This window comes from Barbus barbus, assembly GCF_936440315.1.
Source record: "Barbus barbus genome assembly, chromosome: 13".
NCBI classification, from domain to species: domain Eukaryota; kingdom Metazoa; phylum Chordata; class Actinopteri; order Cypriniformes; family Cyprinidae; genus Barbus; species Barbus barbus.
In genome coordinates, this window is record NC_136741.1 from 23,943,359 (window position 1) to 23,971,023 (window position 27,665).

At 36.7% G+C, this 27,665-nt stretch overlaps 1 protein-coding gene across 1 annotated transcript; it reads right to left on the bottom strand.

Annotated features, from left to right (window-relative positions):
• Nucleotides 1–35: 35 nt before the first annotated feature.
• On the bottom strand, nt 36–27,665 carry LOC306878840 (metabotropic glutamate receptor 2-like). The gene is made up of 5 exons (XM_079431400.1): nt 27,147–27,665; nt 9,514–10,351; nt 6,425–7,488; nt 1,845–2,022; nt 36–503 (listed from the first exon to the last, which is right to left on the bottom strand). The coding sequence occupies exons 1-5, from the start codon at nt 27,654–27,656 to the stop codon at nt 430–432; spliced, it is 2,664 nt and encodes an 887-aa protein (XP_079287526.1). The 5' UTR covers nt 27,657–27,665; the 3' UTR covers nt 36–429.

Genomic DNA, 27,665 nt, shown 5'->3' on the forward strand with positions numbered 1-27,665 from the left:
CGGTATCAAGTTAATCAACCAGGAGAGCTTGTATTCATATAAAACACATTTTATTTACATAAATTACAAGAAAGCACAAACCAGAATCACCATAAATCTACATTAAAAACATCTTGTATATAATACTTTAAACAGATTTACTATATTTTAACTCCATATCTCAAACAATACTTTATTATGGTTTCCATAAAAAGAACGGGTATACAGAGTTTAAACTGGCATCCCACTGATATTATCTAACTAGTCAGAGAGAGAAAGAGAGAGAGAAACAAAATGGGATATTGTACTCACAGCACGTTGAGAACAACATAACAGGCATTCTTTATTCCGAATAGCCTCCTCAACATTAGCAAACACTTGATTTCATGACTAGTGAAGATAAGATTTATCTGTATACTGCATTTGGCAAACAAACAGGAATCCAGTTTCTCAGAGTGAGGATGTTGTTGAGTCCACTACCTCTCTGCCATTACATACTGTAGGCACGATGTTGGAGGCCGAGGCTGTAAAGACATTGTTAATAACATAAAGATGCTGTAAGCTGCCAATCACAGTGTATTACCATTGCCATTCAATAGATGTTTTCAAATATTTGGGTGAATCTCATTAAAACATTATTTTTTATTTAATGTTTTTTTACTTTAATTCAGAGCCATGCACAGGACATGCTGACAAAAATATATACAGTATTTTGATTATATATGCAAGGAATGACTGACAACGGACCGTTGAATGATAATATAATATAATATAATACACATATGAGACTGTAATGAATTTCTCAGATTTTTCCCCCCTAGTTTTAATTAAATTGTGGCCGTGAATTAATAATTTGTTCCAACGACTAATCAATTCATTCCCTTTGTTGAATTTATTCCTCTTTTTGATTTTATTAAAACAAGGGAACAAATTATTACAAACTAAGTGGCCACGTTTTACCAAAACAAGGTAACGCATTAGTACAGTGAATTCTTAATTTGTGGCAACAATTAAACAAAAACGAGGAAGCAAATTCTTAGTTTGTGGGTATGAATATTTTATTCATATACATGATTTGTATATTTTTTCCCACATGACATATGCGGGGCTCCATTCTCTGCAGTTTCATTTTTCCTTTTTTTTTAACACAATTAACCCTAATTAACTACTTTTCCTCACTGTTTTACTTCTTTTTTACTGTAATGTAATTTCCATTATTCTTATTTCTCCTTACATTTCTATTACTGCAAAAGAGCATAAATCACTGTGGTATGTATATATATATATATATATATATATATATAAATGCAGCACTGATTAAAAGCTGTACCACAAACACTCTCAGGATGCATATTTAAGCATTTTACCATTTAGAAATGTAGAATTATTATTTTCCCTGTACATTATTGAGAATGAGTATTTTTGCATTATGGTAATAAGAGTAATTGTCTGTCTCATAATGCAAAAAAAAAAAATATATATCATAATACTAATTTATTTATTTGTCATTTTGAGGTTAAATATGTTATTGAACCATTTCGTGAGATTCACATACAGCATGTACTCTATGCTAAGCTTCAGCTTCAGTGCTACAGTAGAAGTATCAGTGCAGTGCAATAAAGCTAAATACCTCCACTCACAGAGTCAATGATTCTTTGTTTATTTTCCAATATTACTCCGCCATCATACATTACTGAATATTTTGATCAATATCTTTCATTTCTGATGGCGGTTCAGACATTGGCAAACCATATTTTTGAATATGGGTGACAGCAGTCAATCAATATGTTAGATTTAAACAGCTGCTGTTGGTTATATTGATGATTCTGATATATTAAAGATAGAGATCATAAACAATACTGTACCTTGAGAGAAGCTGGAGCCAGGGCCAGTGGTCACACTGAATCGAGTGGTGGCCACTCTGAGCGTGGTCACATTCTTCTGGGGCTGAAAGAGGATGATGTGGATCTTTGGAGCGAAGAGGCAGCCCAGCACTACTGAACCGCTCAGACTCACAGAGATGCACATGGTAGTGGTCTGTACCTGAGAGAGTACACAAAAAAATGATTACACCACCTTTACATTTACACAGTGATACCACCTGAGTGATTCATATTCATCAGGGGTGTTAACATGGGATTGAATATATTTTTCCATTGAACTCAATTCCAAAGTGTTGCCAAAGCCTATGCGGCTGAAAATGTATCTTAAGAGGATGAATCCATGTGCAAAGCAGGTGTGTGTGTCGTGTATGAGCAATCTCATGCATACTAATACATGTATTAGAGACATGCATCGCCAAATAACATTTTGATGAGAGAGGGGGTGAATAAACAGGAACTGTTTCTAAGATTTTCAATGTTTTGGCTGAGATGTTTGCTTGTATCGTTGTATATTTAATTTGGCAGATGCTTTTATCCAAATCGAAAGTGCATTCAAGCTATGCATTTTTATCAGTATGTGTATTGGGTTTCAAACCCATGGCCTTGCCATTGCTATGCTCTTTGAGTTGGGCAACAGGAGGATTTTCATTATACAAAAGTTTCCTGAACAGCTAGCTACTGCTTGTTTTGATCTGAACTGGATCACAGAACATTATGGTTAACAGCCCTTTCAGGATCACAGATTGCAGAAACTTCAACATGACCTTGTTAAATAATTTCAAAACATCAGCTGTGATGAATTAGTTTTATTCTCAATGCCAAATGAACAAAGAGTTGCTCATTCTTTTTTTTTCTTCAGTACGATAGATTTGAAAGTGTTTCCGTGAAAGCAGCAATGCGTCAGAATAAACCAAAGTGCTTTTAAATAATGCATCATTCAGAGGGGAGCTGTGCTTGGAAAGGTCTTATATGCTATCCCAGCAGCCCTTGCTCTTGTCTTCATAAACATGCAATTTTCATATAGAAAATCACATTGAATGTTCTTTAACAAAATATCAGATTGAAAAACTGGTACTGTGTCTGGAGCGACTCTAGTAACTACATAAACAAACACATAGACAAGAACCTAATTTTATATGGAAATCTGGTTCAGGAACAGGAATAATTAATTTGATATATCATTTTAATATTTTTCGCTATACAGGTACATCTAAAAAAAATTTGAATATCGTGAAAAAGGTCAATATTTTTTGTCACTCATTTCAAAAAGTGAAATCCATATATTATATAGATTCATTACACATAGAGTGAAATATTTCAAGCCTTTATTTCTTGAAATTTTGGCTTACAGATAATGAAAACCCAAAATTCAGTGTCTCAGAAAATTTGAATATTACATAAAATCAATAAAAAAAGACAGAAATGTCAGGCTTCTGAAAAGTATGTTCATTTCTATGCACTCAATACTTGGTTGGGCCTCCTCTTGCATGAATTACTGCATCAATGCGGCGTGGCATGGAGGCAATCAGCCTGTTGCACTGCTCAGGTGTAAGAGAAGCTCAGGTTGCTTTGATAGCGGCCTTCAGGTCATCTGCATTGTTGGGTCTGGTGTCTCTCATCTTCCTCTTGACAATACCCCATAGATTCTTTATGGGGTTCAGGTCAGGCGAGTTTGCTGGCCAATCAAGCACAGTAACACCATGGTCATTGAACCAGCTTTTGGTACCTTTGGCAGTGTGGGCAGGTGCCAAGTCCTGCTGGAAAATGAAATCAGCATCTCCATAAAGCTTGTCAGCAGAAGGAAGCATGAAGTGCTCTAACATTTCCTGGTAGATGGCTGCGTTGACTGTGGACTTCAGAAAACACAGTGGATGAACACCAGCAGATGATATGGCAGCCCAAATCATCACTGACTGTGGAAACACACTGGACTTCAAGCAACATAGATTATGTGCCTCTCCACTCTTCCTCCAGACTCTGGGACCTTGATTTCCAAATTAAATGCAAATTTTACTTTCATCTGAAAAGAGAACTTTGGACCACTGAGCAACAGTCCAGTTCTTTTTCTCCACAGACGCTTCTGACGTTGTCTCTGGTTCAGAAATGGCTTGGTAGCCCTTTTCCTGAAGATGTATGAGCATGGTGACTCTTGATGCACTGACTCCAGCTTCAGTCCACTCCTTGTGAAGCTCTCCCAAGTGTTTGAATCGGCTTTGCTTGACAGTATTTTCAAGCTTGCGGTCATCCCTGTTGCTTGTGCACCTTTTCCTACCCAAATTCTTCCTTCCAGTCAACTTTGCATTTAATATGCTTTGATACAGCACTCTGTAAACAGCCACACCTTTCAGTAATGACCCTCTGTGACTTACCCTCTTTGTGGAGGGCATCAGTGTTCATCTTCTGGATCATTGCCAAGTCAGCAGTCTTCCCCATTATTGTGGTTTCAAAGAACAAGAGATTCCCGGAATTTATACTGTAGAGATGGTCGTTTAATTGAAACTCAAATGTAAATATTCTAATATTTTGAGGTACTGATTTTTGACTTTCACGAGCTGTAAGCTCTAATCATCAAAATTAAAACAAAAAAAAACTTTTGAAATGTTTTACTTTACATGTAATGAATCTAAAATATATGAAAGTTTCACTTTTTGAAATAAATTACAAGAAAAAATGAAATTTTTCACGATATTCCAATTTTTTGAGTTGTACCTGTATACACACACACACACACACACACACACACACACACACATATATATATGTATATATACATATACACACACACTGTTTATTTCTAGGATTTTGAATCCAAAATTATTTTGTATTGGGCCCACTATATTATTTTTGTTGTAAGTCTGATTCTAAAGATTTATGATATTAATCTTACAAGCAGTGTGTGCTTTTTCTTCTGCATATTGTAGTTTGTAGGTGAGAATCAAAAATAATAAAAGTAAAATGATATCTGCGGGATGAATGAGGCCGTAGCATTTCCTGCAAGTGTGTGTGGGAGTGTGGCGAGGTCTCGGTCTCTAAGGCACACCTTGCTTTCTGAGCACAGGCCCCAGCTGGGAATCATCCTCCCATGCTCTAACACATCACCTCACACACTCTCTCACACACATACACACACACATTTATAAAACACAGAAACCCTGAACAGAGAATGACATCCTGTCCAATCAAAACACAAGGATATTTCCTTTTCTCTCCCGATGTCTTTTTGTCTCTTTTTGTCTGTATTCTTTCTTGTCTTGACAGATGATATAAAACCAACCCTTGCAGAAGCTTGCTACAGCCATTAACATCTCAGGATCATGTTTCTGTCCTTCTTTTTGCTTACTAGAACATCCAAATACAATATACAGTGGCTGTCTTACCAGCAGTGCTGACTGTCTTTACCAGTACTGTGCTGTCTATGTGTATATGTAAAAAAATTTGTGCTGCACTGTAATGCTTTGATTTATGATTTTCACTACAGTACAATTTTAACCAACCAAATATTAATAATAATATTAGATAATAATTAGAATTAAAAATAAACCTTAAAATATTTTTTCATTTGATTTCTATGTAATGCATGCATCAAAGGGCTGTAAAACTGCAAAAAAAGAAAAAAGTGCTTCAAAGAGTGTAAAGGTGTTTATTTAATAGCTCCTGTCTTGAGGCACTTGAGTGAAGGATACTCAGACCAATTGAATAGCATGTTTTCATAGGCTAGCCATTTGCTGGGATGAAATATCCCCACTTTCTTTGTTCTACATTGAACAGCGTTTGAGCCAAAATGTGAGCTTCTCCTTTCATCAGTGCAAAAGACAGGTGATCAAAGAGATTTCTCTATCTGCCATCTGAATTGGCAGGTACGGTAACAAAAAAAACTAAAAAAATCAATCAGGCAAACTCTTAGACTCTTGCTCTCAGGGAAATTGTATATATGCTAAAAATCATGGATAAAGTCAGTGTCGGAAAGTGATTAAGGGTTATAAGAGAATCTCATTATCTAAATGATGAAAAATATTCCATGCTGTCATTGTGTGTGCAGTGTGATTTGAAACAGCCCCTCTGATATCTATTCCCAGAGGAGAGCCGGTAATATCCCCCTGGCACAAGATTTACTTCTCAAAGAAATCACATTGTTATACAGAACACTCAGGCAAAGCATTCATTATCAACATTGAGGGAGACTAGCAGAGCCAAAACTGAGCAAAAATGACATTTACAAATATTTTCAGGGAAACTGTTAAATGATATTGTGGTCCTCACATAGATTAAATCAAAATTATTGTTTTTGACATGCTGGTCTTATTGTGCAATATTAATATGTATACACACATGGTAAGAAGTTTAAGGCTCAATTTCTTTTATTTATTTTTTATTTAAGTAAATGAATGAAACCACTTTTCTATTTTTTTTCCTGCTGAATATTCTGTTCACTCATTTTGGAAGTAGGTTGCTAATGACATTTATTATTATTTTCATAGACGCTGACAAGCTATTGGGTGTTATTGGTGAGGTATTGGCATATATTGCTGCAACCATGCATTGTACCGTTCATATTTACTTACCCTATAGTCACTGGCAGTAACATAGAAGATTGGCTGGAAAGCCAGCCAGATTATGCACGTGGTGTACATGGTGAACCCGATGAACTTGGCTTCATTGAAGTTCTCAGGGCACTTTCGAGTCTTAAAGGCGTAAAAGGTACAGAGGATGATGAGGACACAGTTGTAGATTAAAGACATCAGCATGCTAGAGTCCTTGCTGTTGCACTTCAATGTCACCACGTCTCTTCTTTCAGGACTGACCTCCTTTCTCACCCCAGGAGCCTCAACCAGAAGCCAGACCACCACTACCAGGAGCTGACATGAAATAAGAGCAGCACAGATGGCCACCTGCGAAGCGGGACTGATGAACCTCGGCCTTTGAGCTCCATCTTTAACGCCGTTGAAAATCCGAGCGATGCGATTGGTCTTGGTCAGCAATGCAGAGTAGCAAACGGCGAAGGAAGTTCCCAGGCCGAGCCGCCGTAGCGTGCACACTACAGCAGAAGGTTTGCTAATGTAGATGAAGGTCATGCAATAGCAAAGTAGGACACCTATGAGAAGAATATAGGAGAGCTCACGTCCACTAGCTTTCACCACTGGTGTCTCATTGTTCTTTAAGAAGAGGCCGATGACAAAGAGTGTGCACAGCATGCCAAGGCAAGCAATGGTGACCGGCCCAATAGCCCAAGCGTCCTCCCAATGAATGTACTCCTCGGGTAAATTGTAACACCCCGTGAGATTGTCCAAAGGCCACTGTCCGAAGCTACAATCCGCACAGGTGAATTCATCCAGAAGGTATTGGTAGGTCTGGCAGGGGATGCAAATCCAACAGCAGACGTCACCGGGCTGCATGCTCTTTATTTCGTTTTTCCTACATGGGTCGCTGCACTGGGACGTGGGCACCACTTGGCTTTCCCAAGGAATCAGGCTTGTGTTCAGAGTTAAATCCTGAGCCCAGTATCCCACTTTCCTATAGACGTACTCATCATTCTCTTTGTAATAATGGAAGATGTTGTAGCGGCCCAGACTGTCCCCATAAGCATCAAAGTGAACATCGTTTTCTGTATCAGCTGGGCGAAATGGAGCTGCGGACATAAAGTGCAAGCGATAAATATAATTTATTTACATTCTTGGCAACAGATGAATAGATATTTTACAGCAGCAAAGTGTTTTTCTTTGTAAGCAGGAAAATTTACAACCCAGAAAGACCTTCTTTTGTAAGTCCACCCTACTTTCTTCAGCATCCTGCCCTGCACATACTGTATCTCATTAGGTTTTGTAGATGCACTGGACTCAGGTGCAAACGATACTTTTACAAAATTGAAGTCAGGAGGTTGATACATTGCCCGGTTTCTAAGATGTAATTTGGCAATCTTGGAAGAACATCAAAGATTTAGAAATAGATCAAGAATAGCTATAGGAAACTGACAGACTTCCATTAGTTCCCTAATTGACCACTCGGCACAGACATTTAATATACATCCCTGCTTGTACTTGTTAAAATAATTTAGAAGTTAGCATGGGGCTAATGAGGCTAATGCATGGAATAAAACACTTTCCTCAGTACACAGGTCATATGTTGCATTCATGCATTAGTGTAATATATTGTACAGCGGCAGTTTTCCCGTGAGGGAATCTTCCTAGATCCATTTATTTTTCAAATTGATTTCTTTGGCTTAATAAAGAATTGACATGAATTTATTAAGATAAACTGCTTAACTGGTGTTTGCTTTGAGATTTGAACTACAAATGTTAACATTATTTCATGGGGTGAACATGAACAGATATAACAAGATTCAAAATTATTGAAAGCTGCATGTGGGATCCATCCATCCATAAATATCAATATAAACCTAAGATGTAACACTTTATAATAATGTTCGGTTGTAATTAATTTATAAGTGATTAGTTCATGATTAACTAATCTTCTACAAAATATGACTATGCGTTCATAAATGATTAATAAGTGATATGTTAATATTTTTATCTGTATACTGTTGATTAAGTTATAAATCATTTACAAGTGATTAGATAATGATGAACTAATCATTTATAAATATGTTCACAAATGATTAAGTAATATTCTAATGATTTACAAATCTGTTGTGAGTTATCTTAAAAAATAGCATATCACAAAATAAACAAACAGATCCTTAGTAAATGGTTAATAAGTTACTAGTTAATATATTATTAATCACTTATTATTCATTGAAATGTCAACATTGTACTATTGTCTCATTAAACATTTGTTAATCATGAACAAATGATGATCGAACCATTAGTAAATGATTGGTATATAATTTATGTATGTTTCATTAAAGTTGTAAGCTGGTCTGTTAAAAAGCACAAAAATGCAATTATGCTAAAACATTTTTTTTTTTAAAGAATAATAAATTATTTGCTGTCAAGTGAATAAACATGTGTAAATGACTTACAGTCAGGGGATCTAAAGTGTAAACTACTCATCAGTTGTAAATGTTTTATAAACCTTCCGGTTACAGGGTCTGTATATATGTATACACACACAACCTGTACAACGACAGATTTGTAAATCTTTGGCATATTATTTAATAATCATTTGTGAACGTATAGTCATGTTTTGTAAATGATTAGTTCATCGTCATCTAATCACTTGCAAATGATTTATAACTTAATCTACAAAAGATAGATAAAAGATATTAACATATCACTTATTAATCATTTATGAACATATAGTCATGTTTTGTAAATGATTAGTTAATCATTAACTAATTACTTGAAATTGACTTGTAAATGAATTAACAAAACATGCACAAATTATTAGCCAATCACTTATTACTTACTTATGAATGTTTTGTAAATGATTAGTTCATCATTTTCTAATCACTTATAAATGACTTACAACTGAACGCTATTAAAAAGTGTTACCAGTTAGGGTATTGCTTTAGAAAACTTGGAAAATATAAGTCATATGGACCACTTTTATGATAGTTTCATGGTGCTTTTTAGTCAACAGTGTGAACATTTCACATCATGAACCATTAAAGACAATTCTATGGAATTGGAATGACACAAAGGTGAATAAATATTAACAGAATACATAAAATAAAACTTTTAAAGATAAAACTGACCGTCAAATTTTGTCTTCAGGATGAAGTCCTTATACAGTTTTTTTCCATTGACTGGTTTCATGGCACTGCAGAATTTGGTGGTGTTTGAGCAAACTGCTTTCCTCATGTTGTGAAGGGCATGGGCCATAGCAAAGACAGCATTCACCACAAACATGATCTTGGACTCTTGCTCGAATTTGCCATCCCGGAGAGAATGTTTCCCACAATTAATGTCATGCAGGCTGCACTGAAAGTGATTTTCCCAGAACTCTCTGAACCAGGGGTTACGTGTGTTGTTGTAAGGATTGAGGTTTGTGAAGTATGTTGTGAATTCAGGGATTGGATAGGATGCAAGCTCAATGGTAAAAGCTCCATCCGCTACATTCTCACTCCCCCTCACCACACTCTCCTGCGCCCCCCAACCATCACTGGCCACCCAGATGAAGGACACGTTCATGCGCTTCGCTGCGACCAGGAGCTCTCTTGCGTCTTCACTTCTGGTGAAAAGGATTACTACTTTAGCGTTGGATTTCTGCAACAGTGATCTGATTACTCCATCGTAACTGTAGCGGTCCATGGAGCGACTGACCTTGGCCGATGTAGCGATGCAGATTTGCAAGGCCCTGGCCTCTTGCTGAAAGGCATCGATGCCCGTCTCGCCGTAATCGCCCTCTGAGGCAACTGTGGAGACGTAAGTCCAGTTAAAATAGCGCAGGATCTCAGCTATAGCTTTAGCTTGGTAGAAGTCAGGGGGTACGGTCCGGGCAAAGTAATCATAACGGGATTTGTCGCTCAGTTTCGCACTGGTGGAGGCATAACTGATCTGAGGAATCTGGAAAAGACGCAGGAGATTGGCCACCTGCAAAAGGACAAATGAAAAACTGTGATGAAAAACTACTGAAGTGTGTAAATGGTCACACTGTTTGACTGTGATTCACGGGTGTTGGCTGTCAGTACAAATCTTATAAACTGTGTGATCAAATTTATATGTACTTAAGACCCTACAACCCTAGGGTGTCCTCATATTCAGCCCAGTACTCAAATAAATGTATATTCATTCTTATACTTCCCTTTCAGCAAGGGTGCATTAAAATCACAAAACCTTTAAGCAGTGCAATTGTTTTCAACATTGATAATTATAAATATTTATTGAGCACCTAATCAGCATATTAGAATGAATTGATGAAGGATCATGTGACACTGAAGACTGGAGTAATGGCTGCGGAAAATTCAGCTTTGTCATCGAAGGAATAAATTACATTTTAAAATGAATTAATTAATCAACAATTATAATAATATATCACAATATTATTGTTTTTACTATATTTTGGATGTAAAAAATACAGCCTTGTTGAGAATTTCTGAAACATTTTAAATGATTGCACTGACCCCAAACTTTTGAACCATATTCATTTCACTCACACACTCACTCACTCACTCACTCACTCACTCACTCACTCACTCACTCACTCACTCACTCACTCACTCACACACACACTCACTCACTCACTCACTCACTCACTCACTCACACACTCACTCACTCACTCACACACACACTCACTCACTCACTCACTCACACACTTACACACTCACTCACTCACTCACACACTCACACACTCGCTCACACACTCGCTCACACACTCGCACACTCGCTCACACACTCGCACACTCGCTCACTCGCACACTCACTCACTCACTCGCACACTCACTCACTCACTCACTCACTCACTCACTCACTCACTCACACACTCACTCACTCACTCACTCACACACTCACTCACTCACTCACTCACACACACACTCACTCACTCACTCACTCACTCACACACACACTCACTCACTCACTCACTCACTCACACACTTACACACTCACTCACTCACTCACACACTCACACACTCGCTCACACACTCGCTCACACACTCGCACACTCGCTCACACACTCGCACACTCGCACACTCGCACACTCACTCACTCACTCACTCACTCACACACTCACTCACTCACACACTAGCTCACTCGCACACTCGCTCACTCGCTCACTCGCACACTCGCACACTCACTCACTCACTCACTCACTCACTCACTCTCCCACACACACACACAAACAAATACAAATAAACACATTTGTAATGCAATACTTTATTGTCCTAATGACAATAATAAAAAAACTGCAGAACAAACTCTTATTCATATTATTGCTATTCAGATATTAAAATAAAAAACATCTACACTAAAATTTAACAATATAAAATTAAACACACAAAAAAATATTCAAGTCCCTAAGCCTATGAAGCCATTTTATCTTTCGGTGTTGTCGTAGTTAATGTGTTATGCCATAGTGCATGGAACAGAATAACTTATGTACGATCATCTGCTATCATTTAGAGAAAAAAGCAGAAAAGTGGCAGTCAAAACAGGTCAAAATAATAATAATAATAATAATAAAAAGAGAAAATAAATATATATATATATATATATATATATATATATATATATATATATATATATATATATATATATATAAAGCTGTAGTTAGGTCTGGCACATAGGTCTAAGCACAAGAATGTAATTCCTCTGATTACACAAATTAGGGCAGTTATCACCAGACACCAGATACTGCAGCGATTAGTCTCACCCTTCTCACTTGTCTGATCTCTGAGAACCCTAATGGCAACACTTCGTATTTCCATTTTCATAGAGAAATAAGAGCAGTCCCAGGGAAATGACCCATGGAAACTTCTCTATATCTAATGTGGGTGCTGCATTGTCAGCGGCCGTTCGTGAAACTATGACTCTTTGGTGGTTTATTTGTAAATATATATGTACTAAAACTGTATGAGAAAACTATGAGAGAGTTCATTCAGTAGCTAGGTGCTGAAGGACACTGAAGCACTAGATGTATATGATATTGCACAGTGAGTCACTTCACTCAGTAAACCTGAGACACTTCTGCCAGCTGTATGTGAGAGGATTTCAGTTTTGATCATACGATATGCAATGGAGTCTGACTGGTCTGTGCCTCAGGCAGGTACTCAGAAGCCTAAGGGAAAGTGAGCATGAAGACACCAGCAGCAGAAAAGAAAGCTCTTCAAGATTTCTTTCTTCTGTATATCAACACTGCATAACATGTAATTGTCATCTGACTTACAGCTTAACATATTCAACATCACCTAAACTTCCAAAACCAAAACACAGTGAATATGCAAATTCTCATACCCAAAAGAAAATGTCTCATAAAAAGAGAAATACAAAGAGATTATTTTCTGTGTGCTATCCCAATTAAAAAGTTTTTATTTTAATGCAGTACTTCCCAAGTTTGTTTTTGTCTTACCCCCACAGCCCTATCAGTAAAACTAAAGACCCTTTCAAAGATAGCAAACCATAAATGTATTCCTTTTCACTAATACGCAAATCATTTAAAGAATAAAAAAATAAAGAAAAACGTCTTCGAGAAAGTAATCCTAACAAATCTCCTAATAACTGTCACTACATCCGGAATCACAAAGTTTGTGTGCAAAATGCATGGTGGAATAAAGATCAGGCAAATAAAGAGATTACCGGCCAATGTTTGTAAGCAAAAATGGAATTAAGCCAGGAGATACTAAACACCTAGGCCACAACCTGCTCTCCACATCCTCCAGACTAAGGCTTTCTCCTTCAAACAAAAGGCAACAAATTATTAATGTACCTGTTCTTTCACTTAAACAGCCATTTAGAAATACTACATATCTGTTGTGAGGGTAGTAGAACTCCTATTTGCACACTGCCCTACTTACTGTAAGTGCTGTACCTCAAGAATGCATACAAGAGCAGTTTTCATGCTATTCTGTGGTTACTAATGCATGGCGTCAATATTAATGTCACTATTGACTATGTGTCACAGCTGGGGCAAAAATTGCTACTATCTATTAAAAAGCTTATGCTGGTCATTACTGCAAAATAATTCAAGTTACATTTATTTCTTTAGCTCTTTATAAAATACAGTTTGTATTGTAAGCAGCTTGACAGTAATAAACAGGAAAACATCAGTTTTGGAAATACTATTATGGAGACAATTCAAATTTTGAGGTAAAGCAGCTCTAAAAAGACAACGGTGTCAGTATTTAGTTCAAGTCACTTTAGTGTGGGTTCAGTTTATATCAATAACAGAGTAAAGTTCATCATTTTTTAAACAAGTTCAATTCAGCTATACTGTAAAGCAGCTCCACAGAAGACAACAGTGTCACCATCCAGCTTAATTCAGTTCTAGCTTCGTTCTCATTCAATGGTGTGAGTGCAGACATATTACTAATATTACTGAATATACAACAACAGGGTTACCTGTTGCACTTAAATTTAAACAACAAATAAATGCAATTTTAGAATCTTATGTGTATATAGAAAGCTAAGATTGTGTAATGTACAATTGGCCTAGCAATAAGACAAACATTTCAACAACAACAAAAAATATATATAATAATAATATTGATAGTTAAAGGGATAGTTCATACAAAAATGAAAATACATATGTTTGGAATAACAAGGTGATTATTTTAGAAAATATCAGATCATAATCAAGTATTCTGAGTAATAAAAATTAATAAATTGAATTAACATTAGATCAGATGCATTTTAATAGTAACGGGTGAAACCAAAATGATGAATTGCTACAGATATTTTAGATATAGCCTCTATCATAAAACTCTCTATCTCTGTTATGCACAGATTCATTCATTTCATATATCGGAATATCCAGCAGCGTTTTTACAGTTCTCAGAGAGACGCAATATGAAAAGTTCAGCATACATTTTTCATATCTGTTGCTATAGAAACAAGTTGGGTTGAAAATAAGAAGGTGCCTTTGAGAAGCCGAGGTTAATGTTGTTACTTTGTTTCCCCAGAGTTTCCCTACCTCAACCTTTCTGATGGGTCAATGTCATATAACATTTGCTTTAAACAAAAACCCTCCTTCTGTGACAAGTCCAGACTGTCTGTGTTTAAACGTATTAAAGGCAGCTGCCAGATTTGCTTTCTGCTTTACTTTTCCTTTATCTCCTCTCTATTCACACACCCTTACTTTGATGCCACTGCAGGATCTAAGAAAAAAACAAGCAAGGTGAAATCAACAACATATTTATTTAATATTGCATTTTAATGGTTTAAACTTAGCAATATAACATGTATCTAAGTAAGACTTCATGGGTGTTTCAGAAATATAACTGGAGACTATCAGTAATTATCTAAATTATAGTCTATGCTCTAATCACCTCTTAATTATAGTCCATTTTCTAATTTGCACTTAAATTAGATTTAATAGCAGTCTTGTATTCATTAGGCAGCTTTGTACTACAGTAGCTTCAAATTCACTGTCATCAGTCTAAAGTGCATGCGGGTGCTCATGGATATTTATTGATTACGGTTCAGGATTTTTAATGCAAATGTTGCTCCTGTCTGATGAAATTTCTCCTGCACTACAGCAGAAAGCTGCCAATCATAATGGGATGAGAGATAATTTTCACCAATCAAGTGTTTTAGCATACAGATTGACAAATATCCCTAAATATATGAAAGTATCCAGTGTACTCAGTGTTTTTTGTGAATCATTCATGTCTCAGCACATGTGATGTGGGACAAATTACACATGGTTTTATACCAAGAGTAACCTCAAGTATGATCAAAAGTAACAGTATTGCTTGTGTTAGCAAGAAATGGTAATGAACGAATGAGATGAAATATTAAAAAACAGATGCCAGTGCCCAGATACTGAAAGATCTTCAAAGGATTCAAAATAATTCAAATTGGTCACAGTTACAGTAGCAGCATAATGTTCTCAACAGGAATTTCAATCATATTTTGAGGAGCATTTCAATCCAGTTGATTAGCACTGATGAGCCGTGGGTCGCTTTTCTATTATACCAAATGGCTTTGTGTGACTTAAACACATTAGATATGGAGCTAATGCCCTTTTTCATAAAGTCATGATGCTGAGAGTATGCCTTCAAGACACAGAATAGGATTTAATTAAGAAAATCACCAGCCACATGGATTTGTAGACCGAAGAGTCAGTTGTTAAGTGGATTAATTATTCTTCAGGAAAGGATGGCTCTTGAACAGCGGGATTTGCTTTTGTCGAAAGAAGTGGACATGCTGTATGTTTCTTATTTAACATACAGCATCCACTTATTCCTGTTATGCAATACATTTTCATGTCAATAGCTGAAAAATCAGCCAATTCTTAGCCATCATAGGAATACATTACATGTGAAAAATATTATAATACAAAACAGTTATTTTAACTTGTCATAAAATATTGCAATATTATAATTTTTACTGTATTTTTGCTCAAATAAATGCAGCCTTGGTAAGCATAAAAATCCTCTTTCAAAACCATAAAATCTTAATTATTCAAATTTTTGACTAGTAGTGTAAACATGTTTTATTTATTTATTTATTTATTTATTCATTTTTATACAAAATTGTTGTAGTTGATAATAATTTTACAGTTTTTGTCTTCAACAAAGTTTCTCAATCACCCAAAAACAAAATGATATGTATATAATTACGATCATGTAAAATTATGAGTATGATGAGCATGTAAAAACTTTCCCATAAAGACATATTTGCAGTCTGACAGTGTGCTCATGTCTTATTACACAGCTGCCTAACACTGGCCTGCTGTCAGACACACTATCAATACACCCTCTGCACTGCCTTCATATATTGACATTTTAGAGGAGAAACGATCCAGAGGCTAAAAGGAAGGAAAATGGAGAATAGAGACTGATAGAGAGATAAAGGGAGAGAGAGAGATTGCGCTGTAGTAACCTTGTTTGTAAGGCTCTGGGACCTTCTGCTCACACTAGATCCAAGCTGAGCTGGAGATAACGCAGAATATTGCACTTGGTCCAATGACTCACAGTCTCTTCACTGAAATCTGTGATTTTGGCTTCCTCTATAATGCAAGAGACTGAAACATCACAGCAGAGAGAGACTCACACCGAGGGCAAAGCAGCAAAAATAAGAGATAGAGCAAGAAAAGAAAATAGATATTTTTCCATTGATACCAGTACTGGTCTGTTTGCAGCTTAAGAATGAATTGATCCGAATACTCATTAAGACTATTCATCTAATCTCCCACTGATTTCTCAATCACTGATGCTCTTTTAACTCATGTGTCACACATTGTGCTTGTGCGATCACACATTCCATTCCATATTTCATATCACACACAGCACTGGCTCCACTGAGCAATTTGTTCCCAAGCACTGAAAGTGTTACTATGAAATATGTATAAACAGAGTAAAGGAAAACATTTTTAAAACACTTTTGCAGAATTTAACACAGTATGAAGATCAAGATGGAGATGAACAATGTACTTCTTAGGACTGTCAAAGTTATCTGTTAAACTGCTTTGGAGAAAGAAAAAAAAATATTGTGGAAAGGGCTATAAAAATCTACTTGGTTTATGCTTTGAGGGCAAAAAAGCTATTACAAAGTCAGTATTTTCCAGATAGTTTTGGTACAGTACAGTAACAGTATAAAACTATTTAATTTAGAATAAAATTTCTTTACACAATACAAATATGTCTTTACACATATACAACCTGAATTCCGGAAATGTTGGGACATTTTTTAAATTTGAATAAAATGAAAACTAAAAGATTTTCAAATCACATGAGCCAATATTTTATTCACAATAAAACATAGATGTTAATAACATAACAAATGTTTAAACTGAGAATTTTTTTTAATTGTATGCACAAAATGAGCTCATTTCAAATTTGATGCCTGCTACAGGTCTCAAAATAGTTGGGACGGGGGCATGTTTACCATGGTGTAGCATCTCTTTTTTCAAAACTGTTTGAAGACGTCTGGGCATCGAGGTTATGAGTTTCCGGAGTTTTGGTGTTGGAATTTGGTCCCATTCTTGCCTGATATAGGTTTCCAGCTGCTGAAGAGTTCGTGGTCGTCTTTGATGTATTTTTCATTTAATGTGAAGTGAAGTGAAGTGACATTCAGCCAAGTATGGTTACCCATACTCGGAATTCGTGCTCTGCATTTAACCCATCCAATGTGCACACACACAGCAGTGAACACACACACCGTGAACTTACACCCGGAGCAGTGGGCAGCCATTTTATGCTGCAGCGCCCGGGGAGCAGTTGGGGGTTCAGTGCCTTGCTCAAGGGCACCTCAGTCGTGGTATTGAGGGTGGAGAGAGCGCTGGACATTCACTCCCCCCGCAACATTCGGATTACAAGTCCGACTCTCTAACCATTAGGCCACGACTTCCCCAAAAAATGATGCGCCAAATGTTCTCTATAGGTGAAAGATCTGGACTACAGGCAGGCCAATTCAGCACCCGCACTCTTCTTCTAAGCCATGCTATTGTAACAGCTGCAGTATGTGGTTTTGCATTGTCCTGCTGAAAAAAACATCGTCTGGAGGGAAGCATATGTTGCTCTAAAACCTTTATATACATTTCAGCATTCATAGTGCCTTCCAAAACATGCAAGCTGTCCATACCGTATGCACTTTTGCACCCCCATACCATCAGAGATGCTGGCTTTTGAACTGAACTCTGATAACACGCTGGAAGGTCTCCCTCTTCTTTAGCCCGGAAGATACGGCGTTCATAATTTCCAACAAGAATGTCAAATTTGTACTCATCTGACCATAGAACACTTTTCCACTTTGAAACAGTCCATTTTAAATTAACCTTGGCCCACAGGACACAACGGCGCTTCTGGACCATGTTCACATATGGCTTCCTTTTTGCATGATTTAGTTGGCATCTGCAGATGGCACGTCGGATTGTGTTTACAGACAGTGGTTTCTGGAAGTATTCCTGGGCCCATTTAGTAATGTCAATGACAGAATCATGCCGATGAGTGATGCAGTGTCGTCTGATGGCTACGGGCATCCAAGGTCTTCAGCCTTGTCCCTTACGCACAGAGATTTCTCCAGTTTCTCTGAATCTTTTGATGATGTTATGCACTGTAGATGATGAGATTTGCAAATCCTTTGCAATTTGACGTTGAGGAACATTGTTTGTAAAGTATTCCACAATCTTTTTACACACTCTTTCAGAGATTGGAGAGCCTCTGCCCATCTTAACTTCTGAGAGACTCTGCCTCTCTAAGACATCCCTTTTAAAGCTAATCATGTTACAGACCTTATGTCAATTAACTTAATTAATTGCTAGATGTTCTCCCAGCTGAATCTTTTCAAAATGTCTTGCTTTTTCAGCCCTTTGTTGCCCCCGTGCCAACTTTTTTGAGACCTGTAGCAGGCATCAAATTTCAAACGAGCTCATTTAGTGGATAAGTGTGTAAAATTTCTCTGTTTAAACATTTGTTATGTTCTCTATGTCCTATTGTGAATACAATATTGGCTCATGTGATTTGAAAGTCTTTTAGTTTTCTTTTTTTTTTTATTTAAACGTCCCAACATTTCCGGAAATTGGGTTGTACATACATTATAAACTATACATATAGGCTACTATACAGCTGCCTTTATATTTAGTGGATCATCATATTTGTTTGAAATCCCTGCTATAAATAATAAGACATGACCAAAAAAAGAAGAAAAAAAAATTAACTTTTAAAACACTTTTAACTAGTAGTTCTTCACATAAAATGAGATTAATGTTTATTGTAAAAATGGACTCGGGTTCAAATCCCAACCTCACTACATAATTTTGAAGAATAAAATAATAGACAGACAGACAGACAGACATACAGACAGACAGCCAGATAGATAGAGCAGCTTTGACATTTAAAATGTCACATGTGCTTTGAGTGACATGAGGGTATGTAATTGTGAAACTTGTTTTTGAAAAGCACAAATTTAAAGTATGTGGCTCCTCAATTTATATGAGCACGAATCTTCTGCTTTCATAAAGATGTCATGACTTTTTCAACATGAAAACCCCATCTGTTTGTCCCTAGAGATTGTCTCATCCTACTTTTGAAAACACATCCCCACTACACATCACAAAGACACGCACATTCAAACACAGCCCAAAACTGCAGTCAGGCCTAATAAATAAAACCTCATAACATGCTGAAAAATACATCATTTTATACACACAGGGATGCGTGTGAAGAATGCCATATGAGGATTATGATAAATGCAGTGATAATGATGACCAAAATAATATTTATGATAATACTGCTGTCATCAGTGATAATGATGATGAAGAATGACAGCATCGGCGCTAGCGATGAGAATATTAGTGCCACAGAGAATGTTATGAATGATGGACTAACGCTGCAGTGACATCTCTTGAGCAGCTTTGTCTGCCTCTACATCAGAGGAGGTGGATTCCACATTCAGGATTTTGAAGAGCTCCGTTGCCAGGCAACAGCTGTGAATGTGTTTGGTCAGGTGGAAGTGTGACCCGGTTAGAGAGGAGAGGATCTCTCTAATCTAACTCTGATCCTTCACCCCAGCCTGACAGAGGACTTTCTTTCTGCCTTTACTTTCATGTGCCCTTTAGGTGGAATCCACCAGCCAAGACTAACTCTCAATCTCAACAATCATTCAGTACATAAATCACAGATTATTGTAATAGTCTGAATGTGAAATATCAGTTTACATTTCCAAGCATTCATTTTGACATTAACTGTAATAATCGAGTGAGATTTTTCTTTGCACAAGGAGTCTGACAACAGCCAGTGCTCCACACAGAGATCTACAGTCCTGTAAAAAGTTACAAGTTTTAGGCACTTATGTAAAAATGCTGCAAAATGAGGATGCTGTCAAAAATAATGCCATAAATAGATTTTCTTTATCAATTAACTTCTATTAACTAAATTAAATCAACATTTGGTGTGACCATCCTTTGTGATTAAAGCAGATTTTGCCCTATAGGTGCACTTGTTCATAAGTTTTTCAGGTAGCTTTGCAGGTAATTTTCTTGAAGCATCTTGGAGACGTTGCCACAGTTCTTCTGGATTCAGTCTGTCTCAGTTTGTTCTGTTTCTTCATGTCATTCCAGACAGACTGGATGATGGTGTGATCAGATCTCTGTGTGGAGCACTGGCTGTTGTCAGACTCCTTGTGCAAACAAAAATCTCACTGGATTATTACATTTAATGGCAAAATGAATGTTTGGAAATGTAAACTGATATTTCTTACTGACACGCTACAGGAAAAGATAGAAATAACTGACTTAAAATTGACTCAATCATTTTGGCCACCACTGCATACTGTATTTAAGTTCATCAAACCATTTTTCTTTATAAAAACTGACTGGTGTTATTTTACTAGACAGATGCCGAGTGTTGATGAAGCATTTAAAGAGATAAACTGCTGCTCATTATGACACCAATAAACAGTCTCAGTCATGCAGAGAGAGGTAATGGTATGTTTCTAACAGCCAGAGAGGGTCCTTATAACTCCCGCTAAGAATGGTGAACACAGTCAATTGACTTTCATCTTTCTATGCCCATCCATACTGGTGAAATGCTCAATTACCCAACTTATTTTTCTTTATTCTGTTGGTTTAAAATCCTCTACATTAGACTTTTATACTTTAAAGATTTCATTACTGAGGAACCGCTTTGCTTATTTATTTGTTGTCAGTCTGTTAGCATTACTGCAGGACACTGCTTCATTATCAGTCACAAAGCCAAGAACTCCAATGGACCGAATAAAGCTGTACTTGCCAGCATGAATTAATCACTAGCTACTCCTGAGGCTAAATGTTCCTTGATATGATTACAGAATGCCAGCAATCAAGAATTAACTTGGAGCTCTGAGCATTTTCTGAGAGAATAAGTCAACTTCTATAGGATTATCATTCTGTACTTTGCATGAGCGTTGAAAATTGTTAAGAATTCAGGTCAGTTCAAAGTCCTCTTGAATGCCTTCCTATTTGTATAAAAAATAAAAAGCAGTATAAAAATCATGCCTGCAACTGCGTTGCGATAATCATAAGCACACTTTAGACCAGGAAATGAAACAAGATTAGACACCAATTATGAAGGTTCTACACCTCTATCTCTGCATAAAGCTGTGAGTCACTCAAGCGTGGTGAATCATCATGAAACTCATACTCTAAAACCACAAGTAAAGGAAGCTCACAGCTCATAGTTCACATGCAGAGACTCTCATGCAACAGCAGCTTCATTAGCAAGGCCAAAGACACCGGTGGGAGTTTTCCAGGAAGCTTGGTATAAAAAGAGTAGCTAAAACACAGGAAGGTGGCTGAGATCAGCTGAATATATCACCAGAGGTGTTTTGTCCAACCAGCAGGACATTTCCTGCAGAACTAAGGCCAGAAAATTAATTAAGGATTCAAATAACAGGGAAATGCTATCATAGCCTTGAAGCCAACACAAAGAGATTCAGGGAAAATGCTCTGTCTGGCTGGCAGGGTGGTTGCTATGCAGCTGGTGTTCATGAGGACTGGCTTTTTTGTTGCTACAGTGTATCTAGGAGGTTTCTAGAATATTCTGAGTTATAGCTAATAAGCTGCATACTGCTGCATAAATGTTGCTTTATCTGTGCATATTTTTGTTTCTCTAAAGATTCAGATGGACTTTTTCATTGGAGGAAGCAATATTATGAATAGAGAACTTGTTTGAAGTTAAAAACATCTTAATGATGGATTTGTTCAGATGGTTGCAAAGTAGCTGCATGCTGGCCCAAAATGAAAAGAGTCTGTATTTGATATTCTGAGAGATATCAAGCGATATGGATAGAGGACACGTTTGAAGTTAAACATCTTTATGATGGATTTGCTTCTTACAAACATGCAGCTTTTCACGTCACAAGACATTTTGATGGACTGAGGTCATGTTGGTTATTTGTGGATTATTGTGATGTTTTTATCAGATATTTGGACTCTCATTCTGACGGCACTCATTCACTGCAAGGGAGCAAGTAATGCTAAATATCTCCAAATCTGTACAGATGAAGAAACAAACTCATCTACATTTTGGATGGCCTGAGGGTTGAGTACATTTTAATTTCTGGATGAATTATTGTTTTAAAATGAACCTTAAATAAGAACATTGCATGCAAACAATCAATAATTCAGTACAAAATGTGATGAAGGATACAAAAGCACAGCAAACAAAACTATGACTTATGAAACGACTACCACTCAAAGATGACTTTTTCTTTCACAAGGAGGAAAAACATGGGGCGTAAAAGACGTAAAAGAAATTGGGGAACGGGATAAGTGGAGTATGCGATATTATGAAATCTTCACATTAATGAACTGAATGCATGTTTATGTAAGAATTTTTCAACGGGCCTTAATTAACTGGAATTACTGCATATTTTTAGCATCAGACCATTCCTTTTATTTGCTAAACCAAGTCTTGTGCATTCTGGGTAGAAATGTAAATTTCTGCAGCGATATATGTGCAACAACATATTACGTTGTAAACCAGTCGACATTCCTTCAGCTTTGATGTACTGTCAAGCGGATGATATATGTTTCAGATTTAGGGGGTTGGGGCTGTGCTTTGGAGCAGACACTTTAGAACAGCACCTCCATAAATAGCTGCCAGGCAAGGACATGCACTTTTTATGAGAAAGGCCCCAAATACCGACCTCAACCAAAATTACATCTCGTTCATCAGACTCTCTCTCTCTCTCTCGCTTGCTCTCATGTCCTAAAAGCTTCTTTACCTTTGCGTCTGTGCTGTCAAAGCCCAGCATTCTTATCGCTCCACAGGAGAGAATGCCAATAAAGGAGAGTGGAGTCTTAACACGAGGACCTCTAAAAGCCTGAAGCAACCTCCTGCCTGTTTCAGTCGACTCCACGCAGCTTCCAGTGAGTTCACACTGCTGTCAAGCAAGTCTCACCTTTACAAGCCTGCTCTCCTTTCACAGCCATCCTTATGTGAACAAAATCTACAGCTCAAAAATTCATGGACGAATACAAAGTTATCAGCTCATAGTGTGACACGAGAAAGCATTCAGGAGCATAGCATGAATGCCGAGTGTACAATGTATTTTTATCCCCTCTTACTGTAAAATCCCAGTGTTATTTCTAAAGGCAAAAACTGAACGAGGGGGTGCTGAATAAAAAGCAGGAAAATGGTTTATCAGGGTTTTACAAAATTCTGAATTGAGTTCTTCCATCCTTGTCCTCAAAATGAAATTTATTAAATATTCAATACAATTAAATATATATAAACAATTACAAAAATTCTATTTTTTTTACAAAAATATTTACACTAAAATTCAAACTTCCTAAAGATTCGGGTGTGTAAATTATCTTTTTTTTAATGTTTTTGAAAAATGTCTCTTATACGGCTCAGCAAGGCTGAATTTATTCAATTAAAATACACTGAAACATTGATATTATGAAAAATCCTTTAAATTTAAATAACTCGTTTCTATTTTAATACAGGTTTTAAAATAGAAATTATTACTTTGATGTCAAAGCTGAATTTTCAACAGCCTTTATTCCAGTCTTCAGAGTCACATGATCCTTCAGAAATCATTCTAATATGCTGATTGGTTGCGCAAAAAGATGACTAAATAGAATATAAAAATATATAACTAAATACAAAAATAAAAAGTACATAATAAGTCAAATAAATAATCTTACTGACTACAAACCTTTGAAATGGTAGTGCATTTTGTGGCATTACAAACATTATTGGATGTATAGCTAAAAATTACAAAAAAATAATAATTTTCACTTGTATTTACTTTTTTATTTTACTTCCTTACATTCAAATTTCATTTACAATTCTACATCCTGTTTTCTACCTCAATTCAAATTCAGGAATTTAATTGTCATTCTCAATTAAATTATGAATGGCACAAAACCCTTGGGTTACATGTCATTAGAAAACTAATGCCGTGTGGTGTCATGGACATCAAACTTGGAGCAATGCATTTCAGCATGCCAAGTTTGAAAATGTGCACATTTTCCTTACATGATACTGTACTTCTTAAAAACAAATGGAACAATGGTACTTTCTGTGCTAGACAGCCCCTGGTAAAACTATGCTTTGACTTAATCTTCAAAATATCATATTTTGTATCCCACAGTATAAAGAAATAATTCTTTAAGGAAACGACGGTTCTAAGAGGTGGAAAATGGCACAGGAACAGGGAATCCCCAGTGACATACTTTAGAAGACAGCTGCTAGATGAGTCCCACTCACTTCAGCTCGCTCTACTGCCCAAAGTGTATATAGCATGTGGAAAGAAACCGTGCATGTGTGCATTAGTGTACATATGCATGAAGCACTCGGACAGATGCCTGACATGAAGGAAACAGAAAGATAAGCAAGATCAATAAAAACAATGAATAGTGAGTAAAAGAAAAACAGTTCGAGCAAAAACGAGTGGGAGAGGAAAGGAATTTCTGTAAAATGATGAAATAAAATTTCATACACTCAACTCTCTGTCTTCCTCCTTGTCTGTTTTGTTTTGTTGTTGTTTGCATTATTAATGCATTTCATGTCCCTGTGCAGGCACTGCAGTAACTATGCTTGTGAAACCTTAAGAATGAACAAATCTCTCTATCTCTTTCTCCATCTCAGCGAATGACTCATATACTCCAACCGCAGCATGTATCTGACTGCCAGTGATTTTAATGTGTTATTTAAAAGCCTCCATTCGTCAGCCAACACTGTTCTGTTGGGGGGATATTTAATTAACTTGTTAATTTAATTCAGTAAGGCTTAAACTGTCAAATGTACTATTGGTATTCGCAGTGGGTCTTAACAAGCACCTAATTACCTGTCACACCAAAAGCTGCAATTCAAGAATTTCACAATAACAAGGCAACCAATATCTCCCTCACTCTTCTTTTTTCTTTCTTTCTTTGTGGTTGCTAAGGTCTTTTGGGTCAAAAGAGCTCACCCCAGATTCTATGATATTCTGCTACCTCCATCAGTGTAATATATGGTTTTTATTTATTTATTTGGATAATGTCATTTTTTTTACTGTGTGAAAATCATATGTTCAATTCCTTGGAAAAGTAAAATGACACCTCTCCTCAAAATGTCCCGCAATTTATGTCTGTTGCACAAATAATGTGGGTGTCTTTAAGAAAAAAACTAATTAAAGCATTGCTATTAATTAAATTAAAAATAACAAGTAGTATACAGTAATTGGGAGGAACAACTAAACTAAAATGCTACAAGATGTTATAACACATTAGCGTTAAAAACAAAACTGTGCATGTTTAAATAAGAACTAACTGAAAATAAAAGGACAGAGCATTTGATGGATAAGAATCTGTAAGACAAACATAGAGAATGTGTAAAGTTGTTTTACATGTTCTCAAGTTTAAAATGAAGCAGAATGCAAATTTCCGACAACACAACTGCCTCCTGGTCTGAGATTTCCATAAGTGTATATGAGCTTTCATTGGTGCAGGAACTTTTATGATGTTGGAATGTTGATCAAGTCAATCGATTTCTTACGCATATTACACATTTTCTTCTAATTATCAGTCTCACTCGCACTGTAGTATACTTAGATCTTCAGGGAGTAGATCTGTGGAGAGTGTAATCAAGCTGTCATTGTCTTGATTCCTTAAAGCTAGCATCTGCAGCCCATCTGCTCCTGACATCCCAGGGAATGTCAGGAAACGCCACATGGTTGGCCGCAAATTGATGGGTTGAGCATATGGATGACAGGTAGCCAGACATCACCACTATTTTTTCTCATTAAGAGACTGCAAATTTGTCTTACTAAATGCTGCAGTATGAACCACGGAAGTGAGATTTTAAAAGTTAAAAATGTCTAGTTATGTTCATGCTAAATAATATATCACATAAATACTGTACATTAAAGAATTTTCAGTGACTCTTTCTGTAACTTACATCAGTCAATATAATTACATTACAGTCAATGAATCATTCAACCAATTCGTTTGAAACATTATTTCAACAAGTGACTTTCTTTAGGAGCGAGCCATTGAATCATTCAATCTCCCGGTTTGCTAAATAATGCTGATTAAACTAGTAATAATGCAACTAACTGAGGCATTAAAGGAACCACTGAATCATTCATTCAACTCATACAAAAATACTGATTCATTCAGAATGAACACAGAGTTGTTCAGGAATGAAATATGCTGTGTTGCTTATAGGTACATACCAGTTCTTTGTTTGGAACAATTTTTGTTACAGAAGCAAAAAAAAAAAAATAAACTTCTTGTTTGCTTAACCCTGTAAAGCCTGACATATGAAATAATACATTAAATAATGGAACAGTTTATTGAATCTTCAGCTTCAGCAGATTTTTGAGTTCTCTCAACTTATTTTTGTAGGAGATTCTCAACTTTTTGTTGTAGAAACTTAAAACAACAATTTGAGAAAACTCAAAAATCTGCTGAAGCTGGGTGCCTTAAAATTTTATGTTGGCTCAACTTTCTTTTTTTTTTACAGTGTAGAGGTTTTTGAGCAAATTTTGTAATTATGTTGATAATTTCTTGTAGAGGCTTTAGAAATGTGCATATCAGCTATAGTACAGTAGAGTTTTTAGAGTTAACTGAACTAAACTGCAGGCTTGTGCATACAGCCGAATGACAGCCATAGTGTGATAAACACATTATACATGCAAATGACTCCTAATGCACATTTATGACTTACTACATCACGACATATAATCTAGTTACCAAGATATTTTGCTGGAAGAAAACAAACAAGCAGATGAATAAACATAGGAGTCGGGAAACAGTACCTGTATGGATACATCACTGTAGGAGCCTCCGATCACTCCGGAGATTGCGAGTGGAACATCATCATGGATGGCGTAGGATCCATCCGGACACGTGTACTCACTATCGTCCACTTTTGTAAGTGAAGCACGCACAAATTCGAGCGACTGCTCCAGCGCATATGTGTCCTTTGAGCAAGTGTCCAGAATATGGGCACCTAACGTTACCCCAGGCAAAATCTGATCATCTTGATTGATCTCGTCCAGGGCTAGCATCATCGCCTCCAGTCTCTGAATCCCTCTTTGTGCATTGATACGGCCACAGTCCTGAACCCCCTCCCCCTTTTGATGAACAGGAAACAGGCCTCCAATCACCAGGTCCCCCTCCATTATGATCTCTTTCTTGGAGGTGTCAGTGTTGTAACCTGGGACAGCCAAAGCCTGGGGTGTCCTGGCCAATAGAAGCAGAAGTAGAGTGAGATGAAGCGGCCAGGAGGGGCCGTGATCTCTGAAATGAGCTGACCTCTGAGCCATGGTGAGCAA

Coding starts and splice junctions, on each gene's coding strand:
- LOC306878840 (XM_079431400.1), bottom strand. CDS start 27,656: ATGGCTCAGAGGTCAGCTCATTTCAGAGATCACGGCCCCTCCTGGCCG. Junction 10,352..27,146: donor ACAGTGATGTATCCATACAG/GTACTGTTTCCC, acceptor GTCCTTTTGCAG/GTGGCCAATCTCCTGCGTCT. Junction 504..1,844: donor TGGCTCCAGCTTCTCTCAAG/GTACAGTATTGT, acceptor ATGTCTTTACAG/CCTCGGCCTCCAACATCGTG.